Below are 20,102 nucleotides of genomic sequence, written 5' to 3' on the forward strand. Positions count from 1 at the left end.
TCCTGAAGGCTTGGGTGGTAATATCAACAAATATAAGTTGCCCAGACTGGTCGGATTTAGGGTTGGGAGAGCATACAACCACCAAGGGGCCCACACTTTCAGAAATTTAGCGTGAGAATCGTGTAAAATACTGTACATATTTTTTGTTTATCATCGGGGTGGTCTGATTGCTTTTTACCGCTGAAAACGATACAGAAGGGGTCTTCCAGGCCCTAGCAATAGCGTGTTTGGCGGCAATAAACAAGTAAGTTGCAAGCTTCTGCTGGTACGTGAATAGGCCCTGAATTGGGCAATGTATCTCCACCTACTGTTTTGACCCTCAAAAGAGAACCACCTTGCTACAGCCACATGCATAGCATTCATGTAAATGATCCGTGGCAAGTACCTCTGGTGAATGTTACATGCAATTTAGTATTTCAGGTAATTGTATCCAGCCCTGAGCAGCTGCATGCCCATCTTTAGGTGGGCTGGGCCCCATGCTTTTACCCTGGGCTTCTCGTGTGAACGAGCTCCACAATTTAACTTCATGGAGTTAGAAACCTGGTCACTTTTCCTAAATGGGGCAATATCTGCCTCTGAGGAGGCAGCAAGGGATGGATGGATTGGTGAGTATAGGTTGCTTGGGAAGATGGTCTATTAGACAGTATCACTTAGCCTGTAATGGGCAGTGACAGTGTCTCTTTAAACATGCTAGAATGATCTATTATTTTCTCCTTATCGTGGTCACATCTCTTGTCTCTAGAGCTACAAGTCCCAAATGCCCTTTCCTTACTGTCTCTGTAGAATTACAGGTTAATCAATTAGTGGTGGCGTGTCTCTTGTGTCTGTACAACTTGAATCCTAGTTCCTCCTACTGGTGTGTCTCGTGTGTGTGTGTGTGTGTGTGTGTGTGTGTGTATATATATTATAATGATGATGAGTACCTGTCTATGCTAGAACACAGAGCAGCACCACCACAGCTTGTGCCTATCAAAACACGGCTACACTTTGCTTCCTCCTAGAAAGTACAAAGCCAGGCACACACGTACTGAATGTAACCAGTTCAGCAGGAACATGTTTACCGGCCGTCTGTTCAACATGAGCCAGTCTGACCGCCTTCAGTCAAACGGTCCTACTGGAAAACCTGCATCCGATCAGCCAATGGCCACAAACACTTATCCGAGTATACTGACGGGGAAGGAGGGGTAGTCCCTCCTGTCAGAATACCATAGTTTGGCTGGAGAGATCCCTGCATCACACATTGTTGTGTTGAGGCGTGATCTTTCCATTTTTTTTTTTTTTGACCGAAAACCCTCCCCCCAAAAATGGAACGTGTATACCAAGCTTTGCGCTGGCTTTACACATATTCAGTGAGGTGCGTTGTCTTAAGAAAGTGGCAGGCAATGCATCTAAACATCCCAGAAATACAGACCTGCACAATTTTTGGTGCCTGTCTGTATTGCAGTGCCATACATTGTGGTGCGCTGCCGTGTGTGTTAAAGCTGCTTTGCCTTAGTTTAGGGGTGTCGGACTCAGTTTCGTTATGGGCTGCATCAGCATTATGATTGCTCTCAAAGGGCTGGTTGTAGCTGTAAGACTAGATGTTCAGAACAATCCACCCCTCCTTACATGACAGTGCACCCCTCTTATGTTGTGCTGCTGCTGGGAAGAAGCTGAGTCAGAGCTGCGAAGCAGAAAATGCAGGGTCTGGAGGAGGACCAGAGGCTGTAGTCGACTGCCAGAGTCTGCTGAATGCTGAGACCAGGGGAGGCATAGATGAGGGGCAGCTGCACCTGCATTAAGGAGGCAGGGTCCATAGGAGGAATTCTATCCTCCTTGCTGCCGACTGCTTGGACAAGGTGGGGACGGAGATGAGGGGGGGTTTCCCAGCTGCACATAAAGGGCAGGACATGTAGGAGGAGTTCTGTAGTCCTCTCTGCTGCCAACTGTTGAGACAAGATGGGGGTGAAGATGAGGAGGGTGCTGCAGGAGAGGTGAGAGGGCCACATGAAATGGCCTGGTGGGCTGGATTTGGCTCATCAGCCGTGTTTGACGCATGTACCTTAGTGTGTTGGGTGCTTTTTAAATGAATGGCATGCTAAAGCACATAATGAATTAACAACGTGCTTTGCGGGAACAGTTACTAATGTAAATTCGACCACACTGTATCAGAGATTCTTCGATTCGGTGCTTAAAGTGTTGCCCCAAAAAAATGGATCCTGTCCCTTTAAAGCACTTTATACAGCACAGTGCTTGTGCTGTGTAATTTGGCCCCCTGTATCACCTGAAATACCTGGCTGATCTTGCCGGTTTCTACCCTCTTCTCTGTAACCTGACCACAGTGTATCGTGGCTGCTGAGCCCTGACACCATGGTCAGTTTATGTGCCTCTGTCGTCCGCTGCTCTCCTGTGTCTCCCTCTGTCCTCCTCCCCTCCCTGTCTGTCAGCTAGTGACAGTGCCCCCCCCCCCCCCACAGCTGGAATAACACCTACATTTGTATACCATCTATCTCCTAATGCTGTGTGTGCCCCTGTGTCATTTATTTAAAAAATGCAGTATATACCTAATCTCCCAGAGCTCACGTGGCTCTCTCCTCCTCCCCTCCCGACTGACGTCAGCGAGGGAATCTCGAGCCCCGCCCTCTAGCTGTCAGAGAGCCGGCCGGTCACATGAGTGCTAGAAGACACTCTGAAATGAGGTAAATACCATTTTGTTCTCTTTAATAAATGACAAAAACGGGCAAACTGCATTAGGAGGACAACGCGCATACTATAAAGACTTTAACCACTTGAGCCCCGAGCCTCTTTTTGGCACTTGTTTACAAGTTAAAATCATTTATTTATTTAACTAGAAAATTACTTAGAACCCCCAAATATATATATATATTTATATTTTTTCTAACACCCTTGAGAATAAAATGGCGGTCGTTGCAATACTTTCTGTGTCACCGTATTTGCGCAGTGGTCTGCAAGCGCACTTTTTTTTTTTTGGAAAAAATACACTTTTTTGAATTAAGAAAATGAGACAACAGTAAAGTTAGCCCAATTTTTTTTTTTTCTATATTGTGAAAGATAATGTTACGCCAAGTAAATTGATACCCAACATGTCACCCTTCAAAATTGTGCCTGCTCCTGGAATGGCTACAAACTTTTACCCTTAAATATTTCCATAGGTGACGTTTAAAAATTTCTACAGGTTACCAGTTTTGAGTTAGAGGAGGTCTAGGGCTAGAATTATTGCTCTCTCTCTATCGTGGTGATACCTCACTTGTGTGGTTTTAACACCGTTTTCATATGTGGGCGCTACTCACGTATGCGTTCGCTTCTGCGTGCAAGCTCGTCGGGATGGGAGGGTTTAAAAAAAAAAAAAAATTCTTCTTTTACTTTTTATTTTTTATTTTGACACCTGTCTTTTTTTCGAAAAAAATGTTTTGGGTCACTTTTATTCCTATTATAAGGAATGTAAACATCCCTTGTAATAGAAAAAAAGCATGACAGGATCTCTTCAATGAGATCTGGGGTCAAAAAGACCTCAGATCTCATATTTACACTAAAATGCAAAATAAAAATAAAATGTCACTTGAAAAAAATTAATTTCTCCTTAAGAGCTATGGGCAGAAGTGACGTTTGACATTGCTTCCACCTTTCCTTGCTATGGAGCCGAGCAGGGGCCATCTTCCCCTCAGTCGGCAGCCAAGCATCCGCGGGAGTGGACGCGATCGTCTCCCCCGCTACCGGCGGAGACTACCGCGGCTGGACGGGGGTGGGCAGCTCTCCTGCCACTGATAAAAGCGATCTTGCAGCGAATCCGCTGTAGAGACCACTTTTTATCATAAAGAGAAACGCACGGCGTTCCTGAAAATACCAAGGTTATGGCAGCTAGCTGTAGCAGTTTCTCTACAGTGAATAGTACACCTAGTTTAGCCATTGCTTGAGAAAATCTAGTAATGCTGAGAAGGACATTTCTGAAAGCACAGCTCTTGACTGGTACCACAGCTTGTATGTGGTTTCATTCTGAAGGACCAATGTAGTATTTAGAGGCGTCAAACATGCTTGAGGTTGCCAATTTTTCTCCTTGGTCAGCTCCTAAAGTTATACCAGAATGCTTCCAAACATTTTGTGGCATGCCATTCCACATTTGGCACTAAAATGGGAGGGGGAAAACGCAAGCTTGTGACAACTGAATCAAATTATTGAGGTGGTGGTGACAAATTTACAGACTTTCTATGGCTTGTAGAGGTTCAAGGTAACCCCCTTCCCCCATCTTCATACCTACCTTTAGCCTACTGCTAGTTGTCACAACCTTGAGTGTGCTTCAGCAGCTCCAATAGGAAATGTAGGGATGAAATGTGTTGCACTAGCTGACTTTTGATTTGAGGGGAAAAAAAAAAAAAAAAACTATTGAATTTTATATACATTCAGTAACTTGGGGTTGCCATTCATCCTTTGTTTTAAGTCTCCATCTCAAGTCACACTGCAAGTGTCAATCCAAAATGACACCGCTGGAGTGGTGCTTTCAGTGTGACTGAGCATTGCTGCCTGTATACTGGGAAGGATGCTGGGGTGACCAAGTTGGATGCTAGATGTGGGGGAAACCAGGAGCAACCACCAAGTCAAAGAATGAGGTTTAATCTAAAACGAGTGTTGTGTGTTTTTTTTTTTTTTTTTTTTTTTTCCAACATCACAAGCAGTGCCCAGGGTGCATGGGTCCCGATTGCGCGAGCAGCGCCCATGCACCCTGGGCTGCACTTTACCGTGCAATCTGAGTTACTGACTTCTGACCTGCCCCATGCACCCCTGGGCGTTGCTTGCGCAATCGGGACCCATGCACCCTAGGCGTTGCTTGTGCATGTGTGATGTTGAAAAAAAAACACTAGTCCCCCACCCACCCCACTCCACTCCACCCCACTCCATACACTAACCTATACCCACAGTTGATCCAGAAAAAGACCTCCCCTGAATAAAGCATGATCCAATTTGTTCCAGTGCGGGGGAAAAAAACTGCCCGGGGAAGCAGTTAGATATTCTCTGGATAAGCTACCCTTGGTGTTATTACCTCTAAATATTAATATCCAGTTATATTATGAGCATTTGGGATGCCTCCAGGCCTTTTTTTAAATAAACTACTGAGATGGCCAGAACCAGTTCCTGGGGAAATCACATTTTCATAGCTCTAACTGTGAAGAAGCCTTTCCGATTGTGGAGGTTAAATCTCTATATGCCCCCCCCCCCCCCCCAAGGCTGTGTAGCAGCGGAATGCGGACAATGGCTTGTGGTCACGTGCCTACGCTGACCAGTGAGTCTTTTTCCACTGCCAGGGCACAAGACTCTCATTGGTCAGTGTGGTCACATGACTGCACTGAACAATTTAGACATATGAGCTTATTCTGTAGATTTTACTTTCTCTGTCCAGTCACAGGTGGGAGAGGGACAAGACTGTGTTTTGTGGCAGAGCTGTGCAAATCTCAGCCCTGGATGGACAAACACAAATCTTTTGGCGGATATATTTCATTTGTGTATTTGGTTGCCTGGAGTTCAGCTTTAACCCCTTCAAATCTGCGCTGTAGCCGAATGATGGCTACAGCACAGATCTACTTTGCCGGGAGGCTGTCAATAGACGTCCTTCCCTTTGCATGCGCGGTGCGCGCTGTGATCACCGAGTCAATGAGCCCCTCTACCACATGATCAGCTGTCAACCAATAACAGCTGATCACGTGATGTAAACAGAAGATTGGTAATCGTGTTTTATTTTTTTATTTTTTTTCTCCTCGCGCTGACAGCGTGAGGAGAACAAAAAGCCGATCATAGGCTTCAGTGCAAAGGACATCGGTTTCGACGATCAAGAGGCGAAGCCGCCTCATCTATGCCCACCATTACCCCCTTCCAGTGCCCACACAGTGCCAAGAATCAATGCCCACGAGTGGTGCCAATCAGTGCCACCTAGCAGTGCTGCCTATCAGTGGCGCCATATCAGTGCAGCCTCATCAGCGTACATCAATGAAGGAGAAAAATTTTATTAACAAAATAAATAAAACGGTTTTGTATTTTTCTCGAATCGCCTTCCAGGGCAGCATCCGGGAGATAGGCTCCTCCTCCCTGAAACAGGAAACGCATTAGTCCACCATTATAAATTTCACAGTCTTACCTGCGTGCCTCAGTTGTTTGTGTTTCCTCCGGACCCACAGGAGCTGCAAAAGAAACGTTTGTTATTTTACTTTTGTCTCTGTGCTAGTTGCAGGAGACCCCCTGCCAGCATCCCATCCAGCCCAGCGGGCCTTGGGAGGGCGAGCAGAGGCAGCATATTTGAGCAGTATTGCTCTGCCTGAGATTTCACCCCTACAGAGGGGTCTGCAATCATCCCCCCAAGCTGCAATAACGCACCGACATTTCCCCCCATGCCGCTGCTCAAGGGACCTCCTGCAGTTTTTTCACCAGGGAACTCCATGTGCAAACTCTGGCAACATACTCCCAGACATGAAGAGCGTACAGGGGTGTGGGTGCATGGATGCCTTACCCCCTGATTACAGCCGCTGCCACGCCAGATGGGTAGGTGCCTTACGGCTTATTTTTTGTTCCTCTCCTACCCCCGTGATGTCCACACCCGCCGACCGCTTGATTGCTGGTGTTTTTGCCACGTTCGGTGTCCTCTACACACCGCAGAACAGGCCTCTCCTCATGGAGGCTCAGTGGGGTGTGCCAAGATGGCGCCGGAGACACTTAGTGGCCATTTTCCTGGAGCCTGCTTCTAGGGATACAGAATGGGCTACGGTTACATCACTTCCGGGGGCGAGAATTTTAAAATTTAAAAAAAAAAAAAAAAAAAAAAAAAAAAAAAAAGGATTTTTAATAATAGCAAATATATCAATATACATGCATACTGCAGCAGAGTCCCCCTCCCTATTGATTGGACCCAGAAGGGAGGATACCAATTGCAGCGGCATGTGCAGGTATATCCACCAACCTGCACGGGGTCAGCTGGAGGCGGGGCCGGAGCTTAAGCAGGAAGCAGTTAAAAAGGCCCCTCTAAGCAGAGGATCCTGGTGGCTGACCATGTCTGATGCTTCTCCACCCTGCCCTGCAGTTCCTGTAAGCCAGGACAGCTCCAAGGTAAGCCAGAATATTCCAGAGTCACCTCTGTCCTAACCTTACTGTAAAACTGCCTACTTCCAGGCAACCTTTACCCGCCTACCTCACGGGGACCTTCTTTGTGCTTGATTTCAGGCAAAGACCCCTGAGGAAAGGGAAGTGGAAAGCAACTAAACAGGTGCTCCGTGCAGCCACCGGTTTTCCCCAGAATGGGGAAAAAACCCCTATATCAAAAATGTATAGACAAAATGGTGGCCAAAGATCGCAAGGGTATCTGAAAGATCTGCTCAGCTCTTTCAAGAGAGTAATACAGAGCACCATGGCGCCTCTACGCTCAGCTATTAAAAAGTTAGAAGCGTCATCAAGCGTCAGTCAGACCAATACCCCGTCTACCACCGGATATGCGTTCCTTCAGGGAACAGACAGAGCAAGAAGAGGATTCGGATGAATCCGAATCAGAGAATGAACTTTGCTCGTCCTCCGACGAGGAAGATGCGGTTTCAGAGGGCAACTTTATTTCTATCAGAGGATACGAATGGCCTTCTAAAAGTCATAACGGAAACGCTAGGTATTAAAGAACATAAATCCGCAGAACTCACAATACATGACAAGATGTATAAATAGCTACAACCCAGGAAGCTTAGAAGCTTAGGACATTCCCTGTACACCAAACTCTTAAAAAAAAAAAAAAAAAATAGTGGGAAGACCCAGAGAAAAAACTCTTCATGCCAGCCACAGTCAAACGCAGACCCGTTTGCAGAGACAGACACCAAAACCTGGGCTAAATGCCCCAAAGTGGATGCTTCTCTGGCAAAAGTCACAAATAAATCTGACTTGGCCTTTGACGACGCGGGTACCTTAAGCGACCCCATGGAAATCCGGCAATAGCTTCCATCTGCACAGCCCGGACTTTATTAGGGAACATCCTTCCACAGGAAACATTTATGGCGACAATAGACCTACAGGATGCCTACCTACATGTCCCCATGAAGGAGGGTCATCAGAAATTCCTGAGGTTCGCAGTACAAGAGCCAGCAACTACGCTGCACGCACAATACACAGCTCTCCTTTTCGGCATCTCCTCTGCACCAAAAATCTTCTCAAAGATAATGGCAGAAGCCTTAAAAGGTCTAAGACAACAAGGTATTGGCATAATACCATATTTAGACGATTTACTGTGCTTTGCGGACTCAGCAGAGGCCCTAGAGAACAACTTGTGCACAAGTATGTCCTATCTGCAAAACTGGGGATGGATAATAAATGCAGAAAAGTCAGATGACCCCAAACCAGTGAGTGGTATATTTGGGCTATATACTAGACTCCAGACTAAAGAAAACCTTCCTAACGGAAGAAAAGAACGAAAAAGTCACACAGGCAGTAACCTTCCTAATAAGGACCAACGCAATAACTATCAGACAAGGTATGGCCGTACTAGGACTGATAACGTCTTCTATTCCAGCTATCACCTAGGCACAGATTCACATGAGACCTCTACAGAACTACATTCTGTCCCAGTGGGATGGCAGCCCCTCATCCCTAGACAGGTCCATTCCTGTTCCAACCACAGTCAAACTAACACTACAATGGTGGCTCAATCTACTTCGATACATCGAAGGATGCAAATGGGCCCAATCCGAGCCAATCGGGATTACCACCGATGCCAACGCCCTAAGCTGGAAGGCTCACTTGGAGGGCCTCTGCTCACAGGGAAAATGGACCTCCAAATGCTCCCAAGCCTCCTCAAGCATTCGAGAGCTAAAAGCTGTGAGGGAAGCATTAAAAGCGTTCAAACCAGCAATACAGGGGAGAAACGTAAAGTTACAATCAGACAACGTCACGACTGTGGTATACCTAAACAGGCAACGTGGGACAAAGTCCCGAAGCTTGATGAAGCTGATGGAGAAAATCCTACTATGGGCAGAATCAAAGTCAGTATCAGGTATCTATCTGAAAGGAACAGACAATGTGCTGGCAAACTTCCTGAGCCGGAAGACCATAAAACAGACGGAGTGGTCTCTGAACCAAGCGACCTTCGCACAAATCACTCAAAAGTGGGGAGTACCCGAGGTAGATCTATTTACCTCCAAAGCGAATGCAAAATCACCAACATTCTTCTCTCTGGACCCCACAGATGGCATGCAAAATCACCATCATTCTTCTCTCTGGACCCCACAGATGGCATGCAAAATCACCATCATTCTTCTCTCTGGACCCCACAGATGACATGCAAAATCGCCATCACTCTTCTCTCTGGACCCCACAGATGGCATGCAAAATCACCATCATTCTTCTCTCTGGACCCCACAGATGGCAACAGTGGAGTAGACGCCTTCAACCAGAGCTGGGGATGGCAACTATGCTATGCATTCCCTCCAACTGCCACAATACCAAGGGTGATTCAAAAAATAAAGGCAGAGAGAGCAATGGTGATACTAATAGCACCGCACTGGCCACAAAGGGCATGGTTCAGCCACTTGAAAAACCTCAGCATCCAGCCTCAGCTGACACTGGCGGACCGGCCAGATCTCCTATCACAGGGCCCAGTCAACCACCCGAACCACAGAATCCTGAAGCTTTTGGCCTGGGTACTGAAGGGGTGAGACTTCAGAACAAAGTATTGTCAGACGATGGGATCAATACCATCCTAAACAGCAGGAAGCCCGGAACTAGGGCGATCTACGAGGAAGTGAGGGAAAAGTTTGTCTCCTGGAACAGAAACAAACCGTATTCCAAAAGAGGAATAATCCCAACAATCCTGGATTTTCTACAAAATGGAGCAGACAAAAATATTTCCCCAAGTACGCTGAAGGTACATGTTGCAGCTCTCTCCTCGTTCATGGACACAAGACTAGCAGAGGACCCGCTGATAAAGCGATTCCTGATGTCACTCAAAAGAGCTAGACCAGCCAAAATGAATAGAACTCCAACTTGGGACATGCCCACAGTACTTTAGAGGATTTCCTTCCCCTCCATTTGAACCGATGGAAGATAGCTCAGACAAAAACCTCACCTTTTAAAGACTGTACTTCTTGTGGCCCTAGTATCAGCCAGAAGAGTGAGCGAAATCCAAGCACTGTCTGTAATGGAACCATACTGCCTAATACATTTAGACAAAATAATTCTCTCTCCAGACCCGGCCTTTTTACCCAAGGTCCCCTCAACATTCCATAGAACCCAAAATATCATCATGCCTTTGCTTCCAAAAACTATGGATAGCGAAAAAAGAGACATTTACAACAAACTCGACGTGGAAAACATACTTCGAAAGAACGAAGGATTGGCGAAGAACGACCTCCCTTTTTGTCCTTTTATGCAGGAGTCCACAAAGGGAAACAGGCTTCCAAGAATACCATCAGCAGATGGATAAGAATGGCCATGCAGACAACCTATGAGGCACAAAACCTCACTCCGCCAAGCGGGATCAGAGCACACACAACCAGAGCCTGGGCTACCTCGGTCGCAGAGAAAGCAGGGGCAACTCCGGAGCAGATCTGCAGGGCAGCGACATGGTCGAGCTTCAGTGCCTTCGCAAGGCACTACCGCATAGACCAGCTGTCTGACCAAGACCAGACACTTGGTCGCAAGGCGCTCCAGTCTCTATCCCCACCCTAGTAAGTATTGATACATCCTCTCAGATGCTGCCCTGGAAGACGATTCGAGAAAATAGGTACCTGGTAACTCTTTTTCTAAGAAGTCTTCCAGGGCAGCACTAGTTCCCACCCTTGAAAAGACAAATACCAGGTACAACGGGGGAGCTTTTAAGATTTACTGAGATTTCCTTCGGTGCTTTAATACAACTGAGGCACGCAGGTAAGACTGAAATTTATAATGGTGGACTAATGTGTTTCCTGTTTCAGGGAGGAGGAGCCTATCTCTGATGCTGCCCTGGAAGACTTCTTAGAAAAAGAGTTACCAGGTACCTAACTCTATTTTTTAGAAGATTTCGGTCTTTAATTTTTTTTAACAAAAAATAAAAAACCCAGAGGTGATCAAATACCACCAAAAGAAAGCTCTATTTGTGGGAAAGAAATTGTAAAAATTTCATTTGAGTACAGTGTTGTATGACCGTGTAATTGTCATTAAAAGAGTGACAGCGCTAAAAGCTGAACATTGGTCTGGGCAGGAGGGGGTTTAGATGCTCAGTAAGCAAGTGGTTAAAAGATCACAGAGCTGCAAGTCATTGCTAGTGTGAAGTATTGGCTGGGGGGTGTAGAGGTATACAGGAAGCCACACTCTACAGGGTTTCCCCTGCAGTTCAGAATCCAAGCCTTGATCTATGTCACATTAGAGCCGACCTCGGGGTGGCAAACCGTTTTACCTAATGTCACTGGTTAAAAAATACATTGCTTTAGACTGAGAGCACTGGTGATGAGTTCCATTCCCTATTCTCTCTTGTCAGGTGACCTAGTCCTGAGCCTCATACGGTGACGTTGGGGTTCTGTATACTTGTAATAGCAGTATTCATTAATACAGATTTGATGTACAGAGTCTGTCCTAGTACAAGGGTTTACAGGTTTACATCTTATTCGATACTGCCTCCCTTTTGATCTGTTTAAATGTTATCATGAAGTGTTAATCATTCACATGGGCCTACCTAACGCCCCTAGAGAGCCTTGTTTACCCGCACAGCGATGTACAGGTCTTCATACAGGCAGTTCTGTTGCTGTCAATTGGGACACAGAGGGGGCATGGTCACAGCTCCCAATCTGACATCTGTGCGGGTACACAGACCTGAAGGCACACAGGAGGTGTTCAGGACCATGTGAAGAGGCCTTGGGACTACAAAACACCCCTTTGTTATGGAGACAAGGATTGAGCGGTTTTGTAGTTGTAACGCAATTTCTGCTCCCCCACAGATGCAGTACAGTGAGTAAACGTCACCCTGGGTCAGAATGTGTTACTGGCACAATCATGAGATAAAGAAATAAAAACAAATTCAGCCACCTCATCTGAGGCTTGCTTCACACCTATGCGTGCTCATTTGCACACACACGGCACCTGTGGGATTTCAATGGGCATCCCTACCCGCGAGATAGGGTACAAGATCTCACCTGGAATATTTGAGGAGTAAGCGTACACACAATGCAATGCTTGATGCCTGAGCAACCTATAGACAGGCATACACACAATCTTATGGGGAGATGTACCTCTGCATACCGACAAGTGAAATGAAGAAGCCTGATGGAACTAGTGGGTGCGCGCCTCCGCAATCTATGTATAAAAAGAATAGGCTGCAAACCATGATTGTGATCCACAATTTCTTATTGGGACATCCCAAAGTGACGCCACGTGAGAAGAGTGCCCGGTAGACACGTTTCATACTATTAGTGCTTAATCAAATGATTAAGCACTTATAATATGAAATGCGTCTACCAGGCACTCTGCTCTTGTATCACTCTGGGATGTCCCAATAAAGGATTTTGGATCACAATCATGGTGTGCAGCCTATTCTTTTTATACCTTTGCATACCCCCACTGTCAGGGAGGTGGCTAAAGGGGTGTTCAGAAGAGGCTTTCAGGAATGCAGAAGTTATGCACTAACACTGTATGCAGACCTTGGGGCAGAGTCACTGGTCTCCAGTACATGTCTAAGTAGAAGCTGACTTCTGTACCATTAAAATGGAGCTTCACCCAAAAGGGGAAGCTCTGCTTGTTTGCACCTGAAAATCCCCCCCCCCCCCTCTCTGCCACATCCAGCCCCTCCTCCTTCCCCCTGGTGCCTCCTTGGAGTAAACCGGTCCCAGAAGTAAGCGGGACCATTCAGAAAGCACAGTCCTACTCTTGTATGCACAGTAGGAAACCCTTACAGTGCCGGCACCCGAACCCGATTGACGAATTGGCTTGTGGTGCCAGAATCGCAAATTCCTTGGACAGGTAAGTGTTCCTATTTTAAAAATCAGCAGCTACAGTATTTGTGGGTGCTGACTTTTATTTTTTTCCCCAGACTGGAACTCCCCTTTTAATGTTTCTGGATTGTAAGAGGTAACTGAAGTACCTGGAGATATCTGTGCACACACAGGGATAACAAACTCCATGCAGACCGCACCTAAATGGAAATAGAAGCCATGATACAAATGTATAACCTTGCCTTCTTGATCACATTACTGTGCTGTCTCAGCTCAGACATGGTTCTGCTAGTCTTTTCATGTTGTGTATAGACAAGCAAAATGTTCCATTATTTCACAGATCTAAGATATAAAGGTTCAGAGATCAGGTTAGTGGTAGCAGCTCGGAATCTGCTATTGGTTATCATCCCAGGTTGTAGTGTATTATGCAACTGCTTACGCTGGACTTTTTATTACCTTACTGGGAAAAGAAAAAATAGGAATGCCAACCAAGTCTAGATAAAACAAGAAATCTGATTAGTTTTGTACAAAAGTCTCTTTACTGCAGTTTTAATAAACCACCTCTTTTATGTGGGAAGAAGATGAGGAGTTGTAGGAATGTGACTCATGTCATAAAATGTTACATGCGTGTACTGTATATGGTATTTGGGTACACAGTTTGCCATGGGTAACTGTGGATGGAGGACTCTACAACACCAACTATTGTTTTTAAGAAGCTGCAACACCTGCGGCTGCCTGATTACCAGAACAGTTAGGCTCGGTTCACACAGGGGCGACTTGTCAGGCGACCTAGTCGCCTGACAAGTCACCTCCCGTTCTGTGCTACGGAACCGTTCTAATAGGAGCGACGCAAGTCGCTCCGACTTAGAAAAAGGTTCCTGTACTACTTTGGGGGGCGACTTGAGGCGACTTGCATAGACTTCTATGCAGAAGTCGTTTTGCAAGTCGCCTCGGAAGTCGTTTGCAGGTCGCCTCGCTGAGGCGACCTGCAAGTCGTGCCGCCCCTGTGTGAACCGGCACTTACTGCATCTGATTGGAGAATTACCCTACCTGGCTCAATTGACTTTAGGGCTGATTCACACCACAAAAACACACTCTAGATCTGTTCTGGATGCGTTTCTGCACGCACGTTTTTGGTGCGTTTCCGGGTGCATTCCAAATGCTTTTTTTTTTTTTGTTTATATTCCTGTTTCCTTTTCTTTTTCACTGTACTGGGGTCAGGTGTGTTTTTGATGTTTTACAGTGTTCCAGTGCAGGAAAAATGCAGCATGTTCTATTTTTTTTCTGGAATTGGAAAGCCTTGGAACTGACTGCACTGGTGTGAACTATGCAATTGCATACCATAGATCCTACTTGTCATGCATTTTTGATGCAGAACAAAACGCACTGGACTGCATGTGGTGTAAACTGGCCCTAAATTGCTTGTTGAGCTGGGTGGTGAAGACAGGGTCGACCCATGGCTTGAATTTTGGCCAGTTCAGCAAGACTCCTAAGTGCACAAATGTATAACTAACTGATCCAGGGAATATCTGAATGCCTCCTGGGGGATCTGGAAGGAATATTTTTTTCCCCACTGGAGCAACATTGGAATGTTGCCTTCCTCTGGATCAACTTGTGGTATAGGATTGTATATATGGAGTTTGTGTTTTTTGTTTTTTTCTGTTGGTTGTACTAGAAGAATTTGTCAACCTAATGCCCCTTTCACACTAGCAAACCAATCAGACCACCCATTGTTCTCTATGGGGAGGTGGATGTGAGTCCGCAGTCACCCACCAGCATCCAATCCGCTAAAAACATGCAGTCCGTTTCCATCCAACCGCCTCATAGAGAACAGCAGGCTGTGTCTGTGTCCACTCTGTATAGCGGAGTGGATACAGACCTGTCATCCGCTTGCTCAGCGGGGATTCACTTGGACGGATTCTGGCCCATGTGAAAGGGGCCAACGATGAAATTTGAGGGTTGTTTGTTTTTTTTTTTTTTAATCATACTTGCGTAGCTGGATGTAGCCCCAGTCCCCCGCCGACTCTAAGACAGAGAACGGAGTGATCAAACACCACCGATTAGTTCTCAGAGCTCCATGAGCAGACAGCTGGGCTGTGGAGGGGGCAGGAGTGGCTGGCTCGGGCTCTCAGTGGCTGGCTGAGCCGGGTGCCGGTCCAGGCATGTGGATGGATCCCGACCATATGGTCGCACTCTATCCCGAGCTTGGACCAGCTCTGTGACGTCAGCTGACAGCGTATTTCAGCCTGCTGTCTGCTGAAAACGAGTCACAGGAGTGCAGAACGATCTTTACTCCTGTGAGCCACAGAAGTACAGCCAAACAAGCTTTGGCTGTACTTTAATAAAATCCACCCATGTCCCTCTAGAAGTCCCAGAAGTGGGATGCAGATTTATTTTAGTATCCTGTTTTGCAGCTGTTTTGGGGTGAATCTCTTCTATAATGCACCTGCATAGGAAACAGCTGTTATCTACAGGAAGCACATTGTAATGTTGATTTTCAGATGGCCTTATCATTTTCTGTGCTTGGTTTGCTGCTATTATACAGGATTTATATTGTGCCAACAGTTTTCACATTGCTTTACAAAATGGAGGGAGACCGTATAGTCACAATACAATTAAATACAAGAGGGCCCTGATCATTAGCTTATTGTAAACCATTATGATGTATTTGGTGCTTATTAAAATCCAAGCTTTATATGACGTCATCAGTTTATGCAGAGCTGTGTGATCTGAAGGGAGACCTCAGCGTTACAATAGGGTTCAAGCCAAGAGGGTTAGGAGGGCTTTACTCCTTTGGCCTGGCTTCCAGATAGATGAATTCACACACTGCCTCATGTATTTCAGAAATAAGTAATGCTGATTGTTCTTTCATCATGTTGAAGCTGGTATAATAAAACAAATAGAAAAATGTGTTGTCTGTAGCAACCAATCTGATGTCTGGTCTCATTGTGTAATCTGCAAACAAAAGAACCATGGCCTTGGAATGTTCCTATGGGAAATGGAGCCTCTTTCTTCCAGTCGGTATAATCTGACCCAGCAATGAGGGGGAGAAACGGCAGGCTGCTGGCAAGATAACACTGAGCTCTCAATAATTCATCTGGCAGTGTTACAAAGGAGCTCGAGGGGAATTTCTCGCAAGAACCTGGGAACTCTTATTATCAACTAATTATATTGTTTACACCATTTCTAATGAACGCATCTACCAAGTGTCCCGATTAGGAAGTCAAGCCACCTACTGCCTGGTGGTAAATCTTAAAATATTGTGAAGTGCTACCTCACCCAACTATTCCCTGTTGGGTTCCAAATGGTAAATACACTTCAATGTAAACCAATAACCCATAAAGATCAAGGTATGCTATAGAAAAATATAAACATAAAAGTCCATAAATTAATAACAGTTGATACAGGTGAATGAATGAGTGACTTGTATAGTGCTACCTATGCAAATTGAATCGCCTCAGGGCGCTTTTTGCCGGCGGTGTCCATCTGCGGTATAGCGCGGTCCTTTACCCCATGGGGTCCCAACGTGCTTACAAACACATACACATATTTGGCCAACTTATAGACAGGATCTGATTTACCTACCAGCATGTCTTTGGAGTGTGGGAGGAAACCGGAGTACCCGGAGGAAACCCATGCAGGCACAGGGAGAACATGCAAACTCCAGGCAGATGGTGTCGTAGTCGGGATTTGAACCAGCGACCCTATTGCTGCTAGGTGAAAGTGTTAACCACTACACCACTGTGTGAACTTTGATATATTGATTCATCAGTTCCAATCAATAAGTGCTCTCTTCTTAGTGCAAGTGTCTAGGTATCTTCAATAGTGACAATCCAAATGATAATTAAGGCTGTGCACACCACAGTGCCCTCCATTGGTCACCCAATGTCAGTGATGGCGAACCTTGGCACCCCAGATGTTTTGAAACTACATTTCCCATGATGCTCAAGTACACTGCAGAGTGCATGAGCATCATGGGAAATGTAGTTCCAAAACATTTGGGGTGCCAAGGTTCGCCATCACTGCCCTATGTGCTCACCTCCCAAGGAGACCCACAATCTGGTTCAATGGCACCTTCCCCTTACGGGTATATAATCAGCAAACTGATGGTCCTCTGTATGTATAAGGGCTCCCAATCTCTTAAATGGTGTTCCTCGTAAGTAGATACCATGAGGGTAGGAAAGAACTTGACATAGTGTTTACCATTTTAAAACACTAGCTTTTAATAAAACGACAGTATAAAACTCATTTACAGATGCACTATTCCTGGTGCACACAGGTGAATCGCTTGTGTGGTTAGGGTAAGAAATCCCTGGATGCCTGAAACCTCTGCAGATCCTCGTCCCTGTGTCCCCAGCGGCTTGCTCTCTGCTTTCTGATTTGTACGTGATGATGTCATAGGCTCCACCTCAACGTGTTTCGTCACTACATGTGATTATATCAAGGCATCTCTTGATATAGTCACGAGGGTCGTGACAAAATGCATTACGATTAAAAAAAAAAAAAAGGCTTTTCAACCGATTTAAAGCATATTTGTTTATGCCTTGACTTAGTGTGTTTAAACCCAGGAACAAAAGCAGAACAAATTTCAGCTTACCACTGCCTTAGATAATTGTAGCTTTGTTTTTGTTTTTTTCACACTTCTTTTTTTTTTTTTTTTCTTAATTTCCACCACAACTAATACTGTATCTGTAGTCAACAGAAGTAGCTGGGAACAATGCTGATAAGTCTGCAGTGGTAGAGGGCATAAGAAGTTATGAACTCACTTATTCACTGGGTTTAGTAACACCATGATGGAGCAACTAGGACATTTAGTACATACTTTATATATTGGAAAGAATGACTGGAATTACTACTGTCAGCAATAATCTGTTGTTTGACTGCTGTAGGTGAATGATGGTTTGTGTTTTTCTTTTGAAGGCAGGAACAGAAACTGGTTGAATCATGTAGAGGGTGATTCTGTAGTGTAATGATGGGTTTACTGAACTATCACGTGGCCCATACAGAGTCCTCTATTATGGATGGGGGTGTGTTATCATACACAGCTCAAACCAAAGAGAGGGATTGGAAAGTGTAACTTGTGCAATAAGATTGGTACTCTGTATTTTAACTTTGCATAAAGATGTCTGTCTACACAACCTGCTCAATTCAATGTGTGTGTGTGTGTGTGTGTGTGTATATACATACACATACACACATACACACATATACATACATATATATATATATATATATATATATATATATATATATATATATATATATATATATATATATATATATATATATATATACATACATACACACACACACACACACACACACACACACACACACACACACACACACACACACACACACACACACACACACACACACACACACACACACACACACACACACACACACACACACCCCCACCCCCACCCACCCACACCCATTAACCGTAAAGTGAGTTAGGAAAGGCAGTAAAACTGATTTGAGGCAATTCTCTGGAATGGGGAGAGCTTCCTTTGTGTAATCTTACCAGCCTATCAGGCACCTCATTGACGATGGTGTATGTTCCCTGTTTTGTAGGCTCAGAGTCTTCAGCTCAGTAAAGAGATGACCCTTGCTGGCAACCGGAGCTTAGCAGAAGCAAACCTGCTTTTCCAGCCTAAGCTGGACAGCCTAAAAACCACTCTGACCCAGAAATACCAGGAGCTGCAGGCTGTCATGGAATCCAATCAGCTAAAGAAGACAAAGCTGGGTAAGTTAATATCCTTGTAAAGACACTGGTGCTGACATTTCTTGAATTTGACTTTGTTCCTTTATAGGCTTGGTTCACATATAGATGTGTGTGTCTGCGGGTGCTGGAATCGCAGCGATACCTGCAGTGAAAAAGCACTGCTCTGAGAACGTGTGGAGCTGCAATTCATTCTGAATGGCATCCCCACGCATATAAAATCGCACTGCGAGTGCAGGGACCGCAGGCAAATCGTATGGTCAAAATGACCCTTTTCTGCAGGAAACGCAGGCACGACAGCCTATTGAAATGAATGGGCTGCTGTGCCTGTGCAAATTCGGCCCGCAAAAACGCATCGATGTGAACCTAGGGTTATAAGCTTGCTTGTATGTTATGTTATAGTGTGTTTTAGGCACAAATATATACTGAGTTGTTATTGCAGTGTTTACCTTAAAGTAACATTCACTATTCTAGCGCATAGATTTTTTCTAAAACCAAAGCCTATAGTCTTAACTCAAAAAAACTACCTTCTATTGCTCTCGGCCTCTTCCAAATCCCCCGAATTCTTCTTTTTTGTTTTTTGTTTTTTTTGCCCCAGTATCTGACTTCCTGTTAGAGGGTGGCTACATTTGTTCTCCATCTTCCCACTGTATGTAGGACCTGCTCTTGACTCGCTCCCAATTATAGACTATGGGATTTGATTTGTAGTGTGCATGACCGTAATGAACGTGCACAGCTCATTACAAAGTGAGGAGGGAAAAGGAGAGGCTCTGGACCTAACAGGATATCAGGAAGCAGAAAAAGGCCATAAGAAATGATTTAATGAAAAATAGATTATGGGGTTATTAGTTTGGAGAATAAGGATTTAGTGTCACTTTTAACTACTTGAGAACCTGCCTGTACGCCCCTTCAATACCAAGCTGTTTTTTAGTTTTCAGTGTGGTAGTGACAATTGGACCTACAATTACTCAGTCGTGCAACACTGTACCCATATTATTTTTTTCAGACAAATAGAATTCTATTTTGTGGTGATTTTTTTTTTTTTTTTTAACATTCAGTTTATTAAAGATTTTCCAAAACAAAATAAAGCAAAACTTTACATTGCCAGGTTATGCCATCTAACAATCATACATCTAGATTCGTTTTATATATCCACACAATTCACAAAAAATTAAGCTTACAAACATATGTGTCTGCCAGAGTATCATCTTATCACTCCCACCCTGTCATACAGAAAAAGTAATGAAGAGTAATGAAGATTCCCTGGAAAAAGGGGGGGGGGGGGGGGAGAGGAAGAAGGGGAGATACGGAGTAAACCTACTACAAAGTTATATTTAGGTCACATTTAATCAATCGTTAGGTGTTTTGCCTTTACCCATTCATTCCATATTTTCCCAAATTTTTTGGGACAATTTCTTTCCATGTACGTCAGCTTGTAGAGCGGGAGAGCTGTGTTTATCAGTGAT

At 45.0% G+C, this 20,102-nt stretch overlaps 1 protein-coding gene across 1 annotated transcript in view; it reads left to right on the forward strand.

Moving 5' to 3' along the window:
• VPS37B (VPS37B subunit of ESCRT-I) overlaps positions 1-20,102 on the forward strand; it is a 48,750-nt gene that overhangs the window by 20,225 nt on the left and 8,423 nt on the right. The window contains exon 2 of the mRNA XM_073627475.1: positions 18,489-18,660. Within this exon, the coding sequence (XP_073483576.1) occupies positions 18,489-18,660 (172 nt within the window). The remainder of the gene's footprint in view (positions 1-18,488; positions 18,661-20,102) is intronic.

This window comes from Aquarana catesbeiana, linkage group LG01, assembly GCF_042186555.1.
Source record: "Aquarana catesbeiana isolate 2022-GZ linkage group LG01, ASM4218655v1, whole genome shotgun sequence".
Lineage (NCBI taxonomy): Eukaryota > Metazoa > Chordata > Amphibia > Anura > Ranidae > Aquarana > Aquarana catesbeiana.